The sequence below is a fragment of the Girardinichthys multiradiatus genome, chromosome 15, assembly GCF_021462225.1.
Source record: "Girardinichthys multiradiatus isolate DD_20200921_A chromosome 15, DD_fGirMul_XY1, whole genome shotgun sequence".
NCBI lineage: Eukaryota > Metazoa > Chordata > Actinopteri > Cyprinodontiformes > Goodeidae > Girardinichthys > Girardinichthys multiradiatus.
Genome location: NC_061808.1, coordinates 23,036,906 through 23,062,798, shown reverse-complemented (window position 1 = coordinate 23,062,798; position 25,893 = coordinate 23,036,906). Strand labels below are relative to the sequence as shown.

General features: G+C 39.8%; 2 protein-coding genes across 2 annotated transcripts in view; one reads left to right on the top strand and one right to left on the bottom strand.

The window, feature by feature from the left end:
- Nucleotides 1–2,517: 2,517 nt before the first annotated feature.
- The window catches only part of zfyve1 (zinc finger, FYVE domain containing 1), a 31,779-nt gene continuing 8,403 nt past the window's right edge, over nt 2,518–25,893 (top strand). Inside the window, exon 1 of the mRNA XM_047387496.1 lies at nt 2,518–2,753. The gene's annotated coding sequence lies outside the window, so the exon portion shown is untranslated. The remainder of the gene's footprint in view (nt 2,754–25,893) is intronic.
- pigh (phosphatidylinositol glycan anchor biosynthesis, class H) lies at nt 21,999–25,696 on the bottom strand. The gene is made up of 4 exons (XM_047387499.1): nt 24,980–25,696; nt 23,850–24,059; nt 22,626–22,709; nt 21,999–22,491 (listed from the first exon to the last, which is right to left on the bottom strand). The coding sequence occupies exons 1-4, from the start codon at nt 25,154–25,156 to the stop codon at nt 22,417–22,419; spliced, it is 546 nt and encodes a 181-aa protein (XP_047243455.1). The 5' UTR covers nt 25,157–25,696; the 3' UTR covers nt 21,999–22,416.

The window sequence follows — 25,893 nt, the reverse complement described above, 5'->3', positions numbered from 1 at the left end:
AACCGAAAGAAGTATGTTAATCACTGGATGGATATTTATGAAAGTTAGAAAGATAGGAGTTATTGGAACTGGACAGAAACTGACTGCAAAGAATGTTGTTATTGTACCTCCAAGCCACGGTGGCTGAGTTTTTAGCTCCAGTAAAAAGGTGGTCATTCTCACCCCTGAGCTGAATAAACTGGCCTGTCTGCTCCTTTGTACCTAAAAAATAAAAATATGAAAATACCCACAAAAAAAACATCTTGCTTAATATCAGAGCAAAAATAAAGCCTTTTTTAATTTTACATTTGTCTTAATTTGAAGAAAATATTAAAATATTTCTATGCAAATGTCTAAAACAACCTCTTTCAAACTTTTCACTTCTTTACTGAGTTTCACTTACATTTGGAGGTGTATTCCTAGTCGGGTTTACCTGGAATCAGAAATTATAATGCTAACTGAATTATAAATAAACTTTTAAAACATATAGCACATTTCTTCATTAAAATTTAATATTGAAAAGCTTATTTATTCTCAATCACACTCTCCAGCGATACAGTTGGATTACATAAAACTGTCCATTTATTCTGATTAACCTTAATATCACCTGAAATGTTAAATCGATTTTCAGTAACAATTAAAATAATAACATAAACTGTTAGAAATCACTTGTGTTAAACGTTCACTGTGATGACTGCCAGCGGGAGCTTAGTGCCGATAGTCCGGTCAGATCTCTACCGGGCTAGCTCACCTCACCGCCGGAAGGGCTGGCGAGGCGAGCCGGTTACTACGCCGGGAACGGAAAACTCCGAACACGTCGGAGCACATTTGAAATTAAGCAATGTCTAGATAAATCAAGCAGATATTTCACGTCTACATAGTTATATTCCCGCACTAAAAACATTGTAGAAGTTAATTTGTGTCACAGAAAGTGTAATTTTCCACAATTTACTCACAGCTTTTGTTGCTATGGTCCGCCATGGCTTCCCCTGCTTGACCAATCCGCTTCGACCCGCAATGAATGATGGGAAATGATGGGCCCAAAGGATACTCACAACGCATCCTTCAAATCGGGCAAAATAAGGACACATTTGTCGGCAGCATTTGCTCGGAATGATTCATGAATTGGGACAGCCTTCGTCGCCGCGCTGTAACGTAATCGGCCTACAAATACGGCCTTCGAAGGATGCAAGCCTCGGCGTTGGTACATTCCCTTTCCGGTTGATTTTCTGAAATGTAAAAGTGTTTTCTGAAATGTAAATTTGTTTTCTGAAATGTACATTTGTTTTCTGAAATGTAAATTTGTTTTCTGAAATGTAAAAGTGTTTTCTGAAATGTAAATTTGTTTTTTGAAATGTAAATTTGTTTTCTGAAATGTAAATTTGTTTTCTGATATGTAAAAGGGTTTTCTGAAATGTAAATTTGTTTTCTGATATGTAAATTTGTTTCGGTACTTGTAAAAGTGTTTTGCACCCCCCGGCCACCGTAGATTTCAGTCTCAAATAATAGAAATAATGTGGGGTGAGCTGAGAAGAAAAAATTAGATGACTTTGAATGAGAAGCTGTGCAAAGAGAAATAGTTTAAGCTTTTTAGAGCTACGTTTAGGCCAAGCATGGGATCTGCAGTGCAATAGATTGTCTTCTTTTTCCATTCTATTGGAAGCTTTAAGGTTTAAGCGGGTTCACACAACATTGAAAATTACGGAAACAAGAAGTCACACGAGACAAGACCAAACTGTACCCTTGTCTCATCTTTATCATGAAGTTGTCTTCATGTAACTTTGAATCAGATAGTTTGTGGTTATTCAGGTTGAGTTTCTTAAGTCCAAGCACCACTGGATTTGTTTTTTTTTTAGCGTATTTTCCGTTGTGCATGTTTGGTAGTGTTTGGGATTATTTTTCTTCCCAACTGTCAAACATCTTCCATGACACGTCCTTTAAAATATCTGTCAATCTAAGTAGCTATTCAAGGAGCCCCACGTGTCCTCAGACCTTAGGCATAACACCTGAAGACCAAATATTGCGTCCCATATTAGCCTCTGTCTTGTGCCTTTTGTAGCCTTTAGGGATATTACAGTTTCAACAGTTATTTACTTGTTTAAATGAGTGGTGCCTTCTGTTATATATAACAAAGTGTAATGTGTTCTTATGTTCATAACAGTGTGGAATTAGTCTGAACCTGTAGCGCTTAGAAAGTTAACTGTGCAGAACAATATGTATTATTTGTGAACTTGAAAAAACAGGCACTAAAGGGTATGAGTGCATGTGTCAGTTTCATCAATAGAAGATGCCCCAGAACTGACCTTCAGCCAAAGAATGTATGAGAAACTGTCTGCAGCAAAAAAATGTATGAGAAACTGTCTGCAGCAAAAGAATGTATGAGAAACTGTCTGCAGCAAAAGAATGTGTGAGAAACTGATAAGGCGCTGCACAACAAATGTGACCCTGGTATGTGTGTGTTCAATAAAAGAACGGTGCAGGGGAGAGAAGAGCAGAAGGGTTTCTGACTACACAGAGACAACATTTCTCCCCGTCCGGGTGAATCAGCTTCAACCTCTAGTCCGTGTTTTGCTTTCTTAGACATTTAAGTTTAGTTTTTTTCTCGAGCAGAATTAAGATGCTTTGACCAAATAAACGAACACACAAGAGTTTAGAAGGACATCTCCGACAACTTGGTGATCCCGACGTGATTTGGGAAAAGCGAGGACTTTCGGCTAAATCAGAACTTCACCAAAAGACGTCTTGACACCAGGGTACCCTCCTCACTAACAAAGGTAAGGCAGAACCTGTTTAAACGAACTCTGGTCTTTTGGCATTGTCGATAGGCCTAAATTCTTGGTGTCAGTTGTCTGAGTAAGTGAAATGTTCTGCTAAATTTAAAATGTGTAGACTAGTGTGTTAAGATAATATAATATAAAAGAGGTCAAGTAAAGTAAAGTGAGAAATAGGAGAGACTAAATGTACATCCTTCAATCAAACGAGGTGCGTAACTAAGCGCGCTGATAGGATTTCGTCATTAGGGGGCGAATCTAGAATCAACAAATTAAAAAAACAGAGGGGCGTTCTTCATTGTTTGTTTTAAATACTAGCGGAAAACGCAACAATTTACCTGCAGCATTCGCTGGAAAAGAACGCTTGTTGAACAATAGTTAGAGTTAAGAGAGTTTTTCATCAAACCGGGGAGAAAAGCAAGGTGTGCCAAGATAATGAACAACCATTTACATCATCTATTTCCTCGTCTGAGATACCTATCGGAATTCCTATCGTAACATACTCTGCAGATGATGATTCAACTTCACCAACAACAATGGATGAAAAACAGGCCTCAGGTCAGCTAAGACGTATGTCTCTTCTGTGTGAAACCCCAGTAACCGTCTACAGGCATACGCGCCGTGAATTAGATGCCCTGAAGAAATCAACATATTACCTATACAAGGTACAAAGGCCTCCGTTCGACACTCTGCAGGAAGAGTGGTCTTTGGAACCATATGGACTGAGCGGTAGCTGGGGTATATTTTCATGTACGAAATAGGAGAGCTCTGCCTGTATCAATTGGATCAAGACGAGGTATTTAATGGATCATTGGCTCTGTGTACTCTAACCCACAACGACTGGGCTGTGTTACGGTTGGCAATCCCACACCTTAACGATAACCTTGAATCAGTCTCAGTGTACGAAAGGGAGGATGAAGATGAAAGCTCTCCTCAACCAGCAAAAAGAATGAGAATGTGTCCTTCCGATGTTGAAATAGCTGCGCGAGAACCTCTCTTTAGTGCAGTGTGGGGCGTCAAAAACCACAGCAAATGGCCGCTGCTCTTTTCAGGCAAGCAAACGCAAGAATAACCAGACGACCCCCTCAGATCTGTTTGTGTTGGAGGCATTCAATCAGAACTGCGGTGTATTCAAGACTGTGCTGGCTCTGCCGTATGATGCTTGGGTTGAGAAGAAGAATGAAATTGGACAGCGTCTTTCCAACCTTTTCGAAAACTCACGCTGCTGGATTGATGTCACGTCAGTGAAAAGAATCCTGACGTTCCCTGTTGTGGATCTAAAGCCCACCCTCTTTCGAGGACCCACCCTCTTTTGAGGACCCACTCCCCTGCTTGAGGACCCTCCCACCTTCCTGCGCTATATATCAGGGTCTAACTGCGAGCTCACAGACTCTTCTTCTTCATAACGGCGGGCGGCAGACCTTGAGAATGTATGGAGCGTACGGGAAAACACCATACTGGGACCTCTACAACCAGCAAGAAGAGACTTCTCTCCTGATCATGACGATGCGTGGCTGAGTCTGTACACACAGATATCCAACCTGAAGACAAGAGGGTGATCGTGGAGGACGAGTCAACCATCAGCTACTCACCCTCCCCACAAACTCCAGACCCGATACCTGCCCCTCAGCCTTCACCAGAGGAGGAGGAGAGTAATCAGGGTGATGAAATTGACGGCTGCATCTCAAGCGCTCTCATCAATACGGTGAAAACAGCAATACTTCATTTATTCAACATAACCTGTTTGAACTATGTAAAAGAAACCTGTTACGGGTGCATAACGAACCACCTGAGCCAACGACAGCATCAGTGCCTGGAGATATTGGAGGAGGAGTATTACCAAGTCAACTTTCAACGCATCGTGCGACGACTCGTAAACCCCAAGCTCCTTCCTGCTATTCGGAAACGTCTGACACTTCGACGCATACAAGCAGATGACTTCAGAGTGAAAACGATTGCAGAGACGGTTTTATATGAACTGAAATCGGTACAAGGCTTCCATAGTGCAATCACTGATATGTACGATAAGATGAGCGGTAATGACTGTCTCAAGCAGCTTAACTCTGTTTCAGAGTGCTACGATTCGATCTCAGATGATTGATGACTTGTTTTGTCTTTTCTGTATTCTCTCTCGGCTTTCTACTGGTATACATATATAACAGTTTTGTTTTTTTAAAGATTGCAATGTTTGAATTGATCTTTATTATCTGAACGTGTTTTCTTTTTTCTGTTTCTCTATTAAATACGGGTACAAAATAAAAAAAGAAGTATAAATATACCCTCAGGTGTTTGTTTTTTTCATTATTTAACAAGTAGTCGTCAGAGTGAGCATAAAACTGAGATGTCTGAAAGAAGGATCATGAAAAATGTATATTACAACCCATCAAATCCGGGAAGTTTAGGGGGTTTAGAAAGGTTGAGGAGGGTTATACAAGATGAAACGGGGAAGAAGGTTGCGGTTGAAAAAGTTAAAGATTTTTTACCGGGAGAAGATACCTATACTCTACATAAACCTGCAAGAATAAAGTTCCCGAGAAACAGAGTTTTTGTCACCAGACCATTGAGACAGTTCCAAGCCGATCTCTGTGACATGCAAGCTCTGGCCAAGGAAAATGACGGTTACAATTATTTATTAACAGTCATTGACATCTTTTCAAAGAGGGCGTATGTACGTGTTTTGAAGAGGAAAACTGCTGCAGAGGTGCTAAAGGCTTTTGAATCAGTTTTTAAAGAAAGTCAGGTCCCAAAAACACTTCAGACTGATGCAGAGAAATAATCTTTTAACAAGAAAGTTAAGCTTCTAATGGAGAAACACGGTATTGAACATTTTGCCACAGCAAGTGAAGCAAAAGCCTCTGTGGTTGAGAGGTTTAATCGTACGTTAAAAACAAGGATGTGGAGATATTTTACTGCTAACAACACCCGGCGGTACATTGACGTCCTGCAAAAAGTAACTAGAAGCTACAACCACAGCTACCACACCAGCATTAAGATGAGCCCAATGGAAGTGACCTCAGAAAATGCCTTTCAAGTGTTTCAGAATCTGTACGATGTTACCTCCAACAAATATTGCAAGGTCTCAGTGACAATGTTTAAACAGGGGGATCTTGTCAGAATATCCAAGGTACGTGGAGTGTTTGACAAAAAAAACAAACAGAGTTTTACAGATGAAGTGTTTACAGTGTATGAGCGGATACCCCGATCTCCTCCTGTATACAAACTCAAAGGTTTGGATGGAAAACCTATTGAGGGTTCTTTTTACGATGAGGAACTTCAAAAAGTAAAAATATTTAAGGACAAGATGTATCAAGTGGAGAAAATATTAAATCAACGCACCGTCAAGGGTGTCAAACAAGTTTTTGTACGCTGGAAAAATTGGCCTGAGAAATTCAACAGTTGGGTCAAGTTTGATAAACTACAAAACGTATAAAATAGGTGTGTGCTAAAACCTAACGATTCATACAGCATCATGGACAGCAAGGCAGAGGATGACGGTTTTTACATTACCCTTCCCTCTAACGCTAGCATGGAAGTGTTTAAAAATAATACCAGTTCGAGTTTCCGTGTAAATTTAGCTCAACATATTGATATAGAAGGCCAATGGATGGTTGCATTAGCAGAGATTTCATACCCTCATACATGGCATAATTTACCGGATTATGATGCCTACTTTGAATGGGGGAAGGTTGGCGATGTGGAGATCAATACGCAAAGGATCAGAAGTGGCTACTATAACAGCGTTATTCAACTCAAGACAGAGATGGAAATGTTTTTCAAAAAAATGAACTCGGGTATCCGCATTAAATTCAGCAAAGTTCAAAAGAGATTTGCATTTCAAGCAAGCAGTCCGTATGAAATACGCTTCTTCAACACTCTAGCTTATATGATGGGCGTGAAACCAGGGGAATGGATTCATGTATCTGAACCAAAACTGGGTCCTTTTCCGGCGGATATAAAGGATGGTTTCTATCACCTATACTGTTACAGCGACGTGGTCAGCCCGCAAATAGTAGGCGACACTTTTGCGCCTTTACTGCGGACCGTCAAAGTACAAGGCGACTTCAGTGATATGGTTACTCTGATGTTTAACCCCGCCCACTACCTTCCATTTTGCAGAAGACATATTGAAAATCTGAAGTCTGGTCACCTATTCATTAAACAGTGGATGTATATTGACTGAGACAATACACAAGAAACAGCTGCGATTCCTTAATTTAATAAACAGTGACTGAGGATTTTATAACCTTTATTTTTAATTTTTTCAGTTCATTTATTTTTCTGTTTTAGATCATCTCTACAAGTTACTGGTGCAGATGAGATTACTCACATTTGAGCAGAGGAAGAAAGGTTCTGCATCTACTTTTTGTCTCCTTGTTTTTTAGATGTAAAAACATCCATCTAAATAACCCCTGTGTTAAAACAAAATTAATTTACAATTCTGTTAAGTTCTCTCTTTTTATCAGAATTTCGTGTGATGTGCCTGCCTGCATTAACCTGAGTGACCTTTTAAAGTGGATAAACTACATGTTTTGTTTTTAGACGTAAAAAACATCTAAAAACATACAATTAGAAAGATTCGCTTCCTTGTAATGACAACATCCAGCTAATGACAACATCCGGTTAATGACAACATCCAGCTAATGACAACATCCGATTAATGATGATATCCGGTTATGTCACAGGAAGGCCCACCACCGGAAGTCCCGCCTTAGGATGTCCCAGCCACCGGAAGTCCCGCCCACCTGTCAAAATTTTCACACCTCGTTTGATTGAAGGATATACATTTAGTCTCTTATAGGGTTTGAGGCCCGTGTGTTTCCTGAGTTGGCAACTCTACATGGTTTCTGACGAGAATTCATGATTTTGCTGGGTTGAAGTCCCGGAGGGTGGGAACTTCCGAAGTGTAAACAGTTTTCTTAAGGTTTGAGTCCTTCAAAAACGGGGTTCGAGTCCCCTGGAATTTGAGGGTTAGAGTCCCTCTGGATAAGGATTAAAGTCCCTAGGTTGTGCATTGAATTCTGGAGTCAGAAAGCTAAGACCGGGCAAAAACACAAAGGTTTGAATGCTGTGTTTTATTTGAGTTCTGTCTCAATAAAACCAGATTACAGATGTGGTAATTCATAAAACACATAGTCTGAAGTCCCGTGAAGCTATAAGTTACTGTGAACAGTTTGTATGAATCTGTAAGACCAGTAACAGTGAGAGCATGACTGTGAGTTATAAATGATATTTGTAACAAGACCAGCATGAGAAAACTATGAGCTGGAATAGGATAATTCAGCAAGAATAGTTAGACTTGGAGGACATCTAGTGGACTCCAGAGAAAAGTACATAATACACAAACACATAAAATCGATGAGCTGTTCACAGAAGGTATAATCAGTGTAAACAGACGTTATCAGGCAGAGTGTATGAGAGTGTGAAAGGAGAGACGCCCTGCAGACGGCAGAACTCTTCATTGCTGTTGTGTGAATGCAGCATTCCTGTATGGAAACCTAACTGGTGTCAACAATGACAGGGTGCTAATTGCTGTTTGGATTGTATGTGGGGAAACTAAGGTGTCTTGAGACGTGTTTATGTCACTCTCAAAATAGTCCAGATACTCGGGACACAGCGTGCCATATTTTCTGGATGGCCTCAGTTGACCAGTGAATGAACAGAGTGGAATGAAGAAAGGTGGGAATACTTTTCAGGCTGTGAATACTTTTGAGGGTGTGAATACTTTTGAGGGTGCTAATACTTTTCTAGGGTGCGAAAACGTTTTACAGAAGGGTGCGAAAACGTTTCTTCCAAACATGGACGGAGAATTTGATAGGGAAATGGATGACTTAGAGTCAAGTGCAGAGGCACCGGTGTGGAAAACATTTAAGGAACAAGTGTATGTTGTGAGACAACTGGTACAGCACATGGAAAACAGGCTGAAAAGTTGATTAAAAAAATGGATCAGAAAATACAGGATGAAGTTGAAAAGGATGGAACTGATGAAAAGAGCAGAAAAAGTGTTGGAAGATGGTTTTGGTTGAATATGAAGGAGGCTAAGAGAGAAAGAGAGTGGGCTGAGGAAAAATGCAAAGATAGTGGATGGTTTAAAGGCAAGTGGAAGGATAATTAATTGACTACGAGGCAGACGTCGTTCTACAACACCACAGGGTCGACCCAAAACAAAAGGTAAGGAGATCTATATTTATTCTCCTTTTGCCTGCTAATAGTGTAGGTGGTGTTGTGGAATAGATATCGGTTTTCTCTTAATTTTACAGTCTTGATCAGTTTTGGGTAAAATATTTGTTGGTTAAAATAATGTATTACGGTAAAGAAAAGATATATTGCGTAAAATTATTTGTTGATAGACACAAGATAAATTTTAGCCGAGATACTTGAATGTTGAGGCTGTAACATACTTTTCACCGAAGATACTTAAATGGTGACGTTGTTGAAGTAAATAAGTTCCGGATTTGGCAATCCAAACTCAGTCCTGACGAGGACTGGGGTATTTAGGCTGGGGTTAATAAGAGCCTCCCCGAGGATTGGGACGCCTCAAATTGGCCAGGAATAGGACCCCGAGACCCTGAACTGGCAGGTGAGGGAAGACAGTTGAGATACTTAAATGGTGAAACTGTAATAATAAGATTAAGTAAAAGGAATTCCAGGGAGTCAACGGAGGGTTGATTCCTAGATGTCAAACCGGGTTTGGCATCACAGCGGTTGGACCAGGAGAGATTGTAAAAGTCCCGCTGAGTGGAAGGGTTTAAGGCCCTCCGCGCGCGCAAGCTATATATCCTGTTGTGTTTTTGTATTTGTCTAACTGGATTTGTTATGCATGAGTGAGAAGAGAATACAAATGAGTGGCTGCGAATGGCTGCACTTGAGTGTGAGTGATTGTAGAAGCGGTGATTATATTACAAACTGTATAGCCATAGAAAAAGACAAGTTGTTCAACATGGCAGGAGAGATTGATTGTCGAAGGAGGAGTAGGGCCTAAGAGAGACAGAAGCACAGGAACGCTTAGACTTTTAAGAGGGGTTAGACTATTGGAATCAAAAGTGCATGATTTATATGAGAAAGCTTCTCAACAGATTCTGGAAGAACACATTACACTTTGTTATATATAACATTCCCCCTTTTGAAGTCTGTTAAGACTTCACTAAAAGAATCCAAAAAGTAAACGTCTATACCAGAAGCCTAAGCACAGCGGACTCGAATTAAATTCTCAACACCCCTTCAGGCTCCTCGTCGTCATCAGGAATAGCCAACAAAGGCATCATATGAGGGGGTGTGGTTGCCTTGCCTTCAAACGTTGCAGTAATAAAGCGCACAATCAAAGATGTAATACATGGTACACAACAACATCCACACGTCACCATAAAAGCAACAAATACTGCTATGGAAATAAACAAAGACATGATTAAACCTGACCACTGTCCAAACATACCAATCATCCAATCCTCAAATGGGTTATCAATACCTGAATGTTCATGCATGGTGGCGGATAGCGTTTTAAGGCCTGCTAAGGCTTTTGACACTGATCCGTCTGGTGCTGTATTGTTTGGAATAAATGTGCAACACATATCACCAAACATTGCACATACGCCCCCCTTTTCTGCTAGAAGCATATCCAGCGCCATTCTATTTTGTACTGACATAAGGGAAGTAGGTCCTGTTTGATCAGCGAGTCCCTCAACTGCATCTCGAGTTAAGTTCGCGAGGCGTAGGATATTGTAATGAATATAATTGATGCGGTCGACATTCTTGTTAGGGGTCACAGGGAAAAGGGCAGCAATAATTGGTATATTCTCAAATCCTGCAGAAATTTGGTCAGCCAATTTATATTCATTTGGTACTCCCCTAGGGACACCTGTAGCATCTATATAGGTGGGGGAGCCCTGACTTAAATCAAATCCAGCAGTGCTTCGTTTCATAATATGCCGTCGCCTTCTGCGGGTGAGAGCTGTTTGTTGGGCATGTTTAGTGGGTAGACGTTTAAGGTCCTTACCTAAAAGAATAAGGGGAGCCTGTAATCTCACCATTGCACACACCCCTATGGTATTCTTAGGAATGTTGGTAAGTAATCTATGTCCACCACAGTAATAATAGAGTCCAGATCTGGCCCAAGGACCAATTACACTACCTGGTGTAGTAATATTACACCAATCTGACGGGATCTGTCCTACATTAATTTTGGGCGAGATTGATGTAAAGTTAAAACATGTATACGTGCCATTACCTTTATTGGGTAAGAATGGTCCTGTTTTGGTATTGTTAGGGATAGGAGAGAAGATGCTGGCTAAGGTGGTGCAGTTAGCTGGAGATGCCTCGGTGGTCAGCTTAAGCATGCAATTATAACCCCAAGTGTCCTCTGGGTACAGAGGAGCAGGGTCGGTAGTTAAATGTGGTCTTGCCTCCGCGCATGCCACACAATCCGATTTACTTTGTTCTTTGGCAGTCTGAGCGATCCATTGGATCCAGAGGTTATCTTCAGCATATCCTGTCGCCATTTGAATGATTTCTAAGGGTTTTAAAGTGGAATAATCTATTTTAACTACTCTCGGGTCAGTTGGAGGTTCCACAGTGGGTTTACTTTTTGGCCTAACTGTCTGTGGGACGGTAATTCTTTTGTCGTGGTGCCTAGACGGTGTTTGAAAATTAACTTTTATTGTTCCCCATGTGTCTGTTCCTGACTGCCATACTGCAAGAGTAAAATACTCTACAGTAGGTTGAGTGCAGTGAATGTGCATGGAGAGCATAAGGGGGTTACGTCCGTTGGTAATGGCTCCACCTAGTGTGCCGCGCTGGATGCTGATATTTGGCAAATTACTGCCTTTTTATCAGGAGTCCATCCAGAGCCCGTCCAACTAGTCACCCCGCTCCAAGAGCCACATGGCTGGGGACTGGGCAAGGCGTACCTCCGTTGTTTACAGTACTTAGACCATCTTTTGTCCATGCATAAATAAATGGCATAACCTTCCCACCCGGCTCCGCCATTCCCGCAATTCACTACCAGACAGAGGTCAAAAGAAAAGGTGGTGGTGGCCCCACAAATATAATTGAGCTCTACCCCCTCGATTTTATCCATACACCATTCTGTTTTTCCCTTATTGGTTGCGCGTTTGAACATTTGCTCAGTTTGGCGGCTGTCAAAGCATGTCTGGAATGGAAGTTCACAAAACAATCCAAAAATCAATGTAACAATAAAAAAGGAAATAATGCATGAACCCACCAAAATCCAACCCCTATGGGGTAGGGTTTTTGCCTTTTGGCTCATACTTTCATAAAAATACTTACTACACATCCTGGAATATACAATGAGCAAACAAACCCTGTAAATAGAAAAATAGAAAGTTTATTATTTCAGTTCTGTTCTGGGTGGGAGGGCAGCTACGACCACCCTGTGAGAGGGAAGCTCAATCACTTCCGCCTCTTCTGCTGTATGCTGTCCTAGTCTTCAACTCACAAGTGTAGACTGACCTGGAGCCTGAGATTCATACCAGGGGATTATTCTGCCCCTATGTGGGTATGAATACTTTTGCAGATTGGTGAACCCAAGGTGTAGACTAACCTATGGGTATGATGACTTCTCCTCACCCCTAGGGGATTATTCTGCCCCTTCTGTAGGGTGAGGAGGTGGCTCTTCTGTTGTCGTGTTCTCTCTCAAGTTTTCATGGACTTCCGTGAGAGACCTCTGCGGATTCTCGGCTGCGGTGCACTGACTCCAATGGTACCAGGTGTCTCCTTTACCTTTGAGCCTCACCGCGTGTGAAGTCTTCTCGGTGACCTGGAATGGACCGGTCCACCTTGGTTCAGACCACTTCCGTTTGATAACCTTCAGAAGGACCCACTCTGCTTCTGACGTGGAGTTCTGGTCCCCAGACGGTTGGGATGGGACCTGTTTGGAGAATGCTGCAACAAGACTGTGGAGAGATCTATAATCCCGGTGAGACATGGACAGTTCACATTTATTTAGGAAAGGTAGTCTGGTTTGGGGACCTGGAAATGGTCTCCCTGTCTGTAGTTCGTGTGGAGTTAGACCATGCCTCTGATTTACAGAGCTTCTTACTGACATTAAGGCTAATGGTAAGGCTGTGACCCAATTAGTTTTGGTCTGTGCATAGATTTAACCAATTTGGTTTTGAGTGTTTGATTCATCCTCTCCACCTTACCCTGAGGACAGCAAATGGTTTTGGTATTTTACCATTGATCAAAACATTGAATATTGTATCATGCTGTCAGAAACGTTACACACATTTTCAATTTATGCCTTTTTTTAAATTTCCTGGTGGTTAAACTACACTACCCCGAAAGGATGTAATATAAAGAAACATTTGTTTTATATTGAGGTGACCAGATTTATTTCGAGCAGAACAGTGAGGCAATGTACAGGTAAAAGGCCTATGTGTTAGTACCAGTCATAAACAGGGAAACATGTAAATGTTCATCCTACAGGAAAGGTCTTTATCTCTAACTGCCACAACAACGCGGTGTTTAACAAAGAGAAAGTAACGTGATGATCAAGATGACATTGCCTGAAAGGCAGGGAGGGACTTTATGGACCCTTTTCAAGATTTAAATTTAAACTGGCATCATGCTTCTCTTACCTGTTTGAACCAGATAAACGGACACTTTTTAAAACAGTAACATGAGGCGCTTCTGTCTTCTGCACCTGTCAGCCTTGAACTCAACACACTAACAATGCAAAGTATGACAACATATAACAGCCGCCAAACATGTGCACACTATATTTCCACTGTATTTAGTTCCAAGCTGCAATACATGCAATAAAGCAGCAGGTCAAAATCATTTTAAACACTGAAAAAAGGTTTTACTCTTAAGGTAACACAATTAAATCTTCCAACATATTTATTTAATATTCAAGTACTGTTAAAGTCTCTGCGCACATTCACGCCGCAAGTTAGGAACATCAGGAATAATAACTTAAATCCTTCAAATATTAGGACACCTTATGAAAGCCTGAAGGTTTTTAGTAACACATATGGATAAATGTATACTTATTATACATTTTAACATAACTGAAAAAAAATAAATGAATAATAAAAAGACATTTTAAATGTTTTTGTAAAATGTAATTAAAAACACAATTTCTGTTGAGGGATAAAGTATGATACCTGCATATTATTCCCATAAAAATGGCTAGAATTAATCACAGCATGATTGTTACTCAGCCTTTGGAAGGACGTGTCTCCTTTTGTTTGAGACATTTTGTTTGTTGTGCTCTTGACTGTTGTAGTGAAAGGGAACATACATACTCAGACTGTACGAGCTATCCGGGAGTCTTCAAAAAAAACACTGTAGCAGCTTATACGATTGGTGAGGGTTTTAAAAAGGTTTCAAAAGATTTTGAAATCAGATATTCCACTGTATAAAAATGTGCCTACAAGTGGAGGACATTCAAAACAACTGACAACATGCCTAGGTCCGACCGTCCAAGCAAGTTCACCATGAGAGCAGGCAGCAAGTTGATAAAACCTGTCTTTAAAAACCCTAAAAACTCAATAAGGGACCTACAGCAGGCACTTGCTACTGTTAATTTGAAAGTGCATGAATGTACAATCAGGAAGACTGCACAAGTTTAACTTTCCTGGGAGGCGAGCAAGCAAGAAACATTTGCTCTCTAAGAAAAAAATGTCCAGAATAAAGTTTCACAGTATGAACATAGGCAAAGATCAGGACTTCTTCAATAATGTTCCTTGCACAAATACACTGCTGTGTCTGTCAGCGTAGTGTCCAGACCCTGGAGGCGCAACCAGGAGACAGGCCAGTGCACCAGGAGACATGGAGGAGGCCGTAGGAGGGCAACAACCCAGCAGCAGGACCGCTACCTCCACCTTTGTGCAAGGAGGAACAGGAGGAGCACTGCCAGAGCCCTGCAAAATGACCTCCAGCAGGCCACAAATGTGTATGTGTCTGCACAAACGGTTAGAAACCAACTCCATGAGGATGGTATGAGGGCCCGACGTCCACAAATGGGGGTTGTGCTCACAGTCCAACACCGTGCAGGATGCTTGGGATTTGCCAGAGAACACCAGGATTGGCAAATTCACCACTGGCGCCCTGTGATCTTCACAGATGAAAGCAGGTTCACACTGACCACATGTGACAGACGTGACAGAGTCTGGAGACACCGTGGAGAGCGATCTGCTGCCTGCAACATCCTTTAGCATGACCGGCAGTGGGTCAGTAATGGTGTGGGGTGGCATTTCTTTCTTTCACCATGTGCTCGCCAGAGGTAGCCGGACTGCCATTAAGTACCAAGATGAGATCCTCAGACCCCTTGTGAGACCATATGCTGGTACGGTTGGCCCTGGGTTCCTCTTAATTCAGGACAATGCTAGACGTCATGTGGCTGGAGTGTGTCTGCAGTTCCTGCAAGATGAAGACATTGAAGCTATGGACTGGCCCGCCCGTTCCCCAGACCTGAATCCGATTGAGAACATCTGGGACATCATGTCTCGCTCCATCCACCAACGTCACGTTGCACCACAGACTGTCCAGGAGTTGGTGGATGCTTTAGTCCAGGTCTGGGAGGAGATCCCTCAGGAGACCATCCATCATCAGGAGCATGCACAGGCGTTGTAGGGAGGTCATACAGACACGTGGAGGTCACACACAATACTGAGCCTCATTTTGACTTGTTTTAAGGACATTACATCAAAGTTGGATCAGCCTGTAATGTGTTTTTCCACTTTAATTTTGTGTGTGACTCCAAATCCAGGCCTCCATTGGTCAATAAATGAGATTTCCGTTGATGATTTTTGTGTGATTTTCTTTTCAGCACATTCAACTTTGTACGGAACAAAATATTCAATGAGAATATTTTCATTCATTCAGATCTAGGATGTGTTATTTGAGGGTTCCCTTTATTTTTTTGAGCAGTGTATTTTTAAATTTAGAATATCTTGACTGAAGAGAGAATGAATTTGACATAATCAAATACAGCATTCCAGGAAATAACCTCATACTTACTGAGAAGCATGGAGGTGAAAGTATCAGGGTCTGGGGATGTTTTGCTTCACTAGGACCTGGCCACCTCACCATCATAATAACCACTATGAATACCACCATGTATCAGAAGGTGTTTGAGAAAAATGTGAGGCCATCTGAAAAAATATTAAAGCTGAAGCAGAGCTGGGCCCTTCAAAATCAGAGTGACCCAAAACATACCAGTAAATCCACAAATGACTCACTGTAAATTAAGAGATGGAAAGTCCTGGGCTGTGTCGAAGCACACACAGCAAATTCATCAGTGTTAAAATGCTGGTGTTAGGCTTTTTCAGAGTGAAGTGTTGATGTATTGGTGTTGATTTTGGTAGTATCAACTCTCCACTAATGAAACATAAGAGTGTTAGTGTCAAATCACGGAGTTGACGGTATTTAACACTAATGAGTGACACTTTGAACATCCGGGTACTTGGACAGGTACCCCCCCGTGAAGGAATTTGTCAGCAGCCATTTTCTCACACTCACATGGCGCATGAGAGAGACTGGTGAGTAAAATTTCACAAATTAGTCATCGTGCCATTGCTACTTTTATTAAAATGTGTTTACGCTGACTCGTTTCTAAATTTGGGGACAAATTTATTGGCATTTAACAAGTTTTCATCGCCGTTTTTTGCTAACTTTAAGCAGATCTGCTCGAACGTTGGCGTTTATTTCATGTCATGTTAAGACATCGTGGGTTGACGTTAAACTAAATTCCTCTTTAAAATATAGTTTTGAACAATTTAGGTTAAGTAGCCAATTAATTTTAAATGTTTTTTCTAAACGTCCTCGGTCGTGTAGCAGGTGTTAGGGATTAGGGTTAATATTTAACACTGTAAGTGTTTGTTTTGTTAAGCAACACTGCCTAGTGTTAATAATTTTAACTAAATAAAAAGTGTTAATTTAACACTTTGCCAGTGGTTCCCATATAAACCCTGGGAAAGGGTTCATTTTAACTCTGAGGGTGTTAAATTTGCGATTTCAGATTTGCTGTGATTTTGATTTTATTAGGACTGGTACGGGTTATAGATGCAAAAAACCCATCAAATATTTCCCAGCCGAACGTGAGGAGAGGGGCAAACTTTCCTCACACCAATGTCAGAGACTGGTAGATGCCTACAGGAAATGCCTTACTGAAGTTATTTCTACCAGAGCGCACCAACTATTAGAGAAGGGTAACACCTTTTTTCCATATATTTTGTTTAATGAGAAATCAAGGCCAAGTTTGGGGTTTTATCTGCAATTAAAAAGCAGATATTAATTTGTGAATATTTAATGGGATGTCCTTTTATTTACATGACAATATCTGTTTGTGACATATAGTCGTTGCTTCAGTAGATCATAGGCCGGGTGTGGCTTAGGAGGAACCTAGAATTTGCTGGGCTGTTGGTTTGATTCCAGCTCCTCCACAGTTCATGTTGAAGTTCTTTCTTTGGCGTATACTTTTCTGAGTCTCTACAGTGGCTCTGTTTCACCCCATGGCTGCCACCCTTTACTGCCATGCCAATCATCTGTGTTGGAGTGTCCTTAGTAGAGAATCTAGCAGCCACATATTCCCAAGTCTAAAATTTGGATTGTGAGTTGTAGCGTGAAAGTTCACTGAGACTCAAAAACCACCATGATCTGCTAGTTTGATTTGGGAAAAGTTTTACATTGGATGCCCCTATCAGATGCAACCCTCCCCTGTCTCTTTAACTTGTGAACTGTAAACTGTGCTAACAGGGCTCTGGGTTGTGGCGGCCTGTGGCTAGGTTCATGCAGTCCATTGACCATCACATATTTAAACAATGCAAACACATATAACACATTTTAAAAAGATTTTTCTGAAACATTAAAGCCAGCAATATAGAACCAATTCAGCTGATTTAACTTCAGTTCTATCATCTATGTGTCGGTTCGACACATTGTTTTTTCACAAACTCCTACTGGTGGATCAAGCTCCACCAGTGGCAGTTGCTGGTGCCACAGAGAATCATGCTAATAAAACACAGATATGTAGACAAAAGATTTTGTATAATAGTTTAACATTTTTCATATATTTTGCGTACAATATCTGGCATATACACAGTTGAGACCACAACGTTACAGACACTGTATACAATAACAAAGAGACATTTTTCCACTGAAGTTAAATCAGATTAAAGTGTTCCTTGTTTAGGTCTAGTTGGAATTACTTAAGTTATTTTGTAATATTTGAAAGCCTGAAGTTTTTTTTTTTTTTTTACTTTCTTCAAAATCGGAATTTACATTTGCAAACATCAGTATGCCTTTAAACAATTTGAGAAAGCCTAGACAGTCACAAGTCTGGTTGTTCCTTTGATACAATTTCCGGGTGCCTGAAGGTGCCACCTTCATCTGTTACAACAATTATACAAAAAATTCATAATGTCTGGACATTATTAGGAAAGACACAGGTTTGTTGCCCAGAAATCACAGTGTTTGGGTATCAACCCCAGTGCAAGATAATTGTGGGCTGATTCTTGTGAGAACACTGGCTGAAGGTGGAATCATTATTCAAAGTGAAATCTTGTAAGGACTAAATTTAAAAGGCCACTCAGAGAAAAAGCTCCTACTTGAAAAGCTACATAAAGGGCCAGCTTACCGTTTGAAAATTCACAGGGATATGACACATTTTTGGAGGTATGTCCTGTGGGCTGTTGAAACTGAGATCAAACTGTTTGGCCATATTGGGCATGGTTACATTTTTAGGAAATGGATGGAAACTTGGGGTCCTGAGAACATTATCCAAATTTCAGCCAGCTTAATACTAAGCATACCACTAAGTTACAAAGTGGCTTAAGGACAACAAAACCCGTATTTTGGAGTGGCTACCACAAAGCCCCATACTCACATGTCACATAGACAATTTGTGGGCAGAGCTGAAACGTTGTGTGAAAGCGTTGTGTGGACTCGGTTACACCAGTTCTGTCAAAAATTCCTGCAAACTACTGTGAGAAGCTGTTAGGAAGATGTCCAAACGTCTGACCCAAGCCAGTTTAAATCTTCCAAATGCTTAAAAAATGTAATAACCTAAGAATTTGACAGAAGTTTAATACATATCTAAACAATTCTCTCTATTATTATTCTGGCATTTAGCAACAACAAATTATTCTGGTAGTCTGATGTTTTTTAGACAGTTTTTGTAAATATCTGGTTTCAACTGTAAATCTGGTTATGTAGCGGGATCTACATGTTAACAAGACCGGACAGATTAATTTTTATTACCTACATCTTATAAGTCTAATATTTAAGAGGGTTACATACAATACTTTGATTTACAGAGATTTAACTGTCAAACTTTTCTTTATTTTTAGAATAAAAATGTAATTTATTGTCCCCCATTGAGGAAATTCAGGTGTGTCAGTAGCAACGCAAAAAGCCAAATGGAAGCATACAGGTTCACACATCACAAAAAATCTGCAAGAAAGTTACAAGACTAAAAACTATTTAAAAGAAAAAGCTAAATCAAAAACATAAATCAAAATTAAACTGTACAATGAAGGAAAAGCCCACATCACACAAAAGATAAATACTTTCCAGTTACCAAAATGGCATACTGGGAATAAATTAAATTAAGTGTGCATCATAATCGGGTGAAACCCACAAAAAGCGCATCTATGACAGTGATTTAGAAATAAACAACCGACCATTCACAGAAAAAAGGAAACAAGAGTCCAAAATATCAACATTGATGAAAACAGGTACTGAGCTTTTTGGGAGCAGTGATGGTTTTAAACTCTAACAGCTGCTGGGAGGAAGGATCTGTGATTATGTTCCTTTGTGCACCTTGGACGAAGCAGTCTGTCTCTGAAGGAGTTCTCCATTTCAGCAACAACTTCATGCATGAGGTGGGAGACCTTGTCCATCAGTGATGTTAGTTTTCTTCTGTCTCCAACCACATGCACTGTGTTCAGAGGGCATCCTAGAACAGAGCTGGCCTTCCCTAATGAGTTTGTCTAACCACTTTCTTGCTGCTGTAGATAAGCTGCTGCTCCAACTAACAAGTCCAGTTCATGTCCTAACAGATTGTTTGCCATGCTAGCTGCTAAACGGCTACCGCAGATGTACATAAAGATGCTAAAATTGTGCTGTTGTTGAGAACATAAAATGCAACACACAGCAAGACATATTCTAGAACTCCCCTGCATTGGAAGAACTGCTCTGTGTACTCAATAGAAATGTCACAGACACTGATGTCATAAATAGACCTTCCGGTTCTCCATGTCCACACAACATCATTGGCAGATAGTCTGAATATTTGCTCCTTACAAGCTGTCTTCCAAATAATTTGTTTTCTGAGGATAGTCGCCTAAAAGCAGCGATATATCTGTTAAAGGGGGGAAAAGGGATTCAAAATGATGAAGCATACCCATCACATTTATGCAAACTCACTACCTCCGACTGTGCTGTATTGTTTTAATGTCAGTGAAGCAGAATGTGTGCACATGGGTGTGCACTGCAGGTGGTAAAAATATCACTCCTCTTCTCAGTGGGTCTCCAATACCTCCACCCCCACTAAACCATGATACTGGAGAACAAGAAATGTTTCACTAAACACAGCTTTAAAACAGAAAGGGATTCCAACTTGACATGACTTAAGAGAAGTTATTGTACTATTGTTGCCCTACCATAAGCTTTCCTTGAGTCGTTTTGCTCTGCTGAATGTTTCACCTTAACATGGGGGTAGTTGCTGCTTTACGAGGCCTTTTCAGAAATCCCCAGAGGTGTCACTCCTGGTAACTCCTAGGCTTCCTCTTCTCGCTGATTCTTCAGTTTCACACCTCCAGGAGGGACTATTATTCTCCCATCAGGGAAATCCTTGGCTCAATGAAAAAAAAAAAAAAATCACACCTACTTGTTTTTTTTTTTTTTTTAATCAGAACAAGGAGTTCACACACAGATAAACTTAGTGGTCACAGACGATTCTGAAGTTTGAACCCAAAATGGAGCAAAACGCATAGAGAAACATAACTTCACTACTATCTAAAGACAACATGACAGAGATCAAATGGAAACTGAGAAAACCGTCTTTGGTCTAGTTTAAAATTCATGTCAACATAAAACATAAAAAAAAACTAGGAATAACAAGTGAACAAATAAATAAAAAATAAATAAACACCTAGATGGCCACCAACACTGAGCCAGCTGCTGGTGGAGGTTCTTCCTGTTAAAAGGGACTTTTCCATTCCACTGTTAACACATGCATGCTCAGAATGAAGAACTGCTGCAAAGTCAACAGCTTCATACAATCAGCTCTCCACTGGCTGTACATGCTTGTTCAGGAGGAGGGATTGCTGCCATAAGCTGCTTTTCTTTACATAGAATACTTTTTACCAATTGGAACAAATAAATGTGTATTGTTTTACAACAAAAATCAAATTAAAATATGAGTAACTGACTTTAAATCTGCCTACAAAGGGAATATGAATCTGTGTATAAATTGGATGTTTTTTGTAAAGTACCTAGAGATAACATTTGTAATTAATGGAAGCTACCTAAATACCCGTCCAGGGTGCAACCTGCCACTCGCAGGTAGGCTTGTGCAGGAAACATGGCTCTGAAACTATCACTGCACACACTGCAACTATAATCTGAGGTCATGCTCTATAACTCAACAAACAAGTCTAGTTTACTAACAGTAAGAAGGCAGACGTGAGAAAACGTGGCCAACTTCCTCTAAGAGGAGGTAGATGTGTAATTATATAAAGATATATATAAAAAATAAATATAATTATAAAAAAGAAGGTATTTATTTTGTTATAAACAAACTGCTTCTATTTTACATGAAGTATGTATTGTTCATGCACAGACATTATAATTTTTTTTCAGTTTCATTGAACTTGTGAAAATGACAGTAAAGGATATTCTATTCTGAAATATAAAAAAATTTAAATTTGAGAAAATGTACTTACTGGTAAGCCAAACATTATTCATATTACTGTCAGATTTAGGGTTAATTAAATTTAATTACAAAAATATATTTATTCTTAATGAAAGTAAAACTAACATTTTAGAAAAGCCTACCCAGCAGTGTGTTTGCATCATTTTAAACATGCCATTTAAAAAAAAAAAAAAAGGTAAATAGGTCTTAAACATATCTCTTACAACTCTTGTAACAAGTTAAACTAAAATAAGTTGCACGTACACCCGAAGCCTGTCTTAGGTGTTCCTAAACTCTTTTCGCAATTTTATAAGGCATTGGTGCCCCCTACTGCTGAATGAAAGCATTGCTGTAGAAAAACAAGAGAAGCACCGAAGTCGATTTCAAAATAAGTTTTTAATAACACAAAATGCTTACAAAACAAAGAAATTAGAATTACAAGTCAGGTCATATCTAGTCTCTCTCTCTCTCTATATATATATATACACACACACACACACACACACACACACACACATATATAGATGTTTCACTTCTAAGATTTGTTTATGGTTGTAACTTATAGGTTATTTTTAATACGTCCTTAAACTAACTTTAAAACAAAGTAAAACATTTAAACAACTAGTTATGAATAAAATACATCTGTCTGATTTCAAGTATGCATTCATGAAGAAAATAAATCCTGCAATAATTCAAGATGACCCGGGGAAAGAAAGTATTCTCTGCTCTCATTCGTTAAATAGAAATTGAAAACACACTGAATATCCATGAACAATGTTAAACTTGACTTGTGGGTCATTGGCACTTAGACAGAATCTCCTGACAGCTCCTGTAAACTTTCACTAAGCAGTTGAGCCTCGGCTTGGAGCTCTGAAAGATAAAGATGGGACATCCATCCTGAGATTTTCCTGTTAATTACACCACCTTAATGATAACAGTCTTAGAGAAATGGAAAAACAAAATAAGCTCTCTATGATGCATGGACATCCGGATTTATAACTCACCTGAAACAATGTAACAACACTTGATACTTCATTGGGTTCTGACGGCTCCTTTAACAGCACACACAGGTAGTAGATGATCTGATGCTGAAATAAAAGCACAGAAAAACATTTAAAGAGACCTTTACTGTTCTCTCTATACATGTTGCCACTGAGTTTATACATAGCCAAACACCACCCTTAGTTTCATTCTTATGCAGACGATGTACAGATCTATTTGCCAACTGTCCCAATGACACAAGTGCATTTGACTCTATACTGAATGGTCTTAGGGACATTAGGGAGTGGCTTTCACAAACTTTCCTGCACCTGAATGAAAGTAAAACAGAATGTATTTTGTTTGAGGCTAAAATATTTCCAAATTGTGTTCCAGATCTTAGCACTTTGGTTCCTTACTGAAAAGCTGTGGTGAGGAATTTGGGAGTAATGTTTGACAATTGTTTGAAATTCGACAAACGGATTGATTGTGTTGTAAGAGCCAGACATTTTCAGCTCCAAAGTGTAACCCTTTTTGAGTCAAAAGGACACCAAAAAGGCTATGCATGCTTTCATCAGCTTTTAGAGTTGATTTTAAGCATTTAATGTTTGTCTTTGAAGTTGTTAATGATATTACACCCTCTTATCTATGCGACGCTTTACAAGCACATAACCACATAATACAGCACATAATCCAGTCAGAGTTCTTCGGTCTGTGACCTGGAAGTTCCCGGGTCAAAGTCCAAACACCGGGGTGACGGTTCATTTGCGGTAGCTGGTCCAAAGCTGTGGAATTCTTTACCTTTTTAAGGACCATCAATGATTTATCTTTGTTTAAAGCTAAGCTAAAACGGATTTGTTTAGAACAGCTTTAAACACATAGAACTGTGAAACTTCTATATTTTTTTCAATGTTTCGACTAATGTCAAATTGTTTGTTTTTATGTGTCTTTATTCTAGTTTGTACTTTTATTCTTGCACTAATGGAAAGTACTTTGGCTCAATAATGACTGTTGTAAAGTGCTATTCAAATAAAACAAAGATGAGACACTAGGCCATAATCTATAGCACCATGTTTGGTGAAGCCCAATCACCAAACATCACCAACTTGTGATTATAGGGCAAGATTTAAATAATTTTAGAAGCTGCTTAAAGGAACATATTAATTTATTATGTCCTAATACACATGAAACCCCGCACTTAAAAGAGGGTGTACTTTCTTTTTTTCCTATTACTATATGCAGTCACGCACCAGGTAAACAGCTTCATTGATGACAATATCTTTGATCTTGCTCATCTCGATGAAAGTGGTGACCTCACGACCTGATGCGTAGCTGGAGGACACCTGGATGCCCAAAGAGCCAATGACGAGAAGAGACTCGTGGTCCACCTTCACAAAGTGGATGTGAAGCATCATGCCGGCGAGGGTGACGAGTATAGCGCTGGAGAGAACTGCGGTGTTCTAGAGTAGAGGGGAGACAATGACATGCAGGTCATGAAGGCAGTAAAATAATAGCAATATGGGTTATTCTCAATATTTAAACTTACATATGTGTTAATTCATAGTTTTGATGCCTTCAGTGTGAAGTTACAATATTCATAGTCATGAAAATAAAGAAAACTCTTTGAATGAGAAGGTTGTGTCCAAACTTTTGGTCTGTACTGTAGCTCTGGAGTATAAGCGCTTTGAGTGGCAAAGGCTGGACAATATATCGCGAATATGTATCATCATCACAATGTCAGTGTTGGCAATATTCATTTTGCAAAGGATTGTTTGGAGTGCAATAACTGTTGGCTAATATACTCCAAGTGTTATGAATTTACATTTTACATGCTAATTGTAATATTTGGCCAGTTCAGTCTCACAACAGCAGAGGCTCACACCGAACACAAATGACAATGCCCGAAAGGCTAAAGGTCACACAGTGATGGAAGAACAGATGAGAAAGAGAGGAAAGAAGAAAATAGGCATACATCTCAACTCAGTATTTAATACTATCTCCAAGTTATGGAAGATTGAATGGACTGATGGATAGATAAAGAGGTGTGCATTTATGTATGAATGAATAGGTGGATGAATAGATTGATAGATGACTAATAGATGAATGGATTAAACTGATAAATGGGTAGATGAATTTATCAATGGAAGGAGCAGTAGAGAGACGGAGGACAAACAAACAAATAGAATAACTTCATGGATGGATGGAGGAAAATCAGATCAATGAAATGACGCAACTTTTAAACTTTAGGACACCTTTTACCTTAACAGACATATGGACATTGTGGAAATACGATCTCACATTTGGTTTAGAATAAAAAATAAAAGGCCTTGTGATTGTGACCTGGTCATTATTTAGTGATAATTGAGACGCATCGTCTTACCTGCGTGAAGAAGAACACGGCATAAGCCAAGAGCCACACAGAGCAAGTGTACACCATCACTTTACCGATGGACATCTTGGGGGAGCTAACAGTGAACTCCCTGCAGAAGCTGGAGTGAGTCTGGCAGTCCAGGGATATCGGTTTGCCGCTAATGTCAGAGAAGGCTTCGTCTTCCATTGCGGATAGAACCAATACAGAGTGAGCGATGAAGAAAAGCGGGCATTGAGTGATTTATCAGAGCTAAAGTTAGCAGCGAGCTAACGTCTGCTTTGCGCTTGGAGCTAAAGTTAACAACAGGCTATGCTAACAAAAGGTAATGAAAGCCTAACGACGGGGGAAATAAAGAGCTCACCGAAGGATAACAGTGGCTCCCGTTAAAACATGAAAGAAATAGACGAAATATTATATATAAAACAAATATTCCAAAGACAAGTGCTGAGATGTTGGTGCCAAAATCAATCTCAACTCTGGCTGCAATGTTTTTTACACCAGAGCGTCTAGAATACAGCTAGAGCTTCAACTAAAGCGATCATAACATCCAGCACTGTGATTTATCAGGGAAACTGGATAAAATAAAATAAAAATCATCATCGCATTATTATCATCGCATAATTTTGACCAAGTATACATTCCCAGACACATGCTGGAGAGACAAAAAGCAGACATGGCTTCGTTGCAAGAAAGGACGCGTCAGGTTTCCGCCATATTGTGAGTGGCTGTTTGTCTGAGGTTTTTAAACAAACGCTGAACTTTACGTTAAACTAATCATGATTAATTGTTTTTATGCACAATATTATACTCTGCTTTAAGTACTATTAATTAGTGATAACTGGAACAAAAATAAACAACCAAAATGAGATAGAACAAGCAATACAAAACGGTGTGCTTAAAATGCAATTAACATATCTTAATAG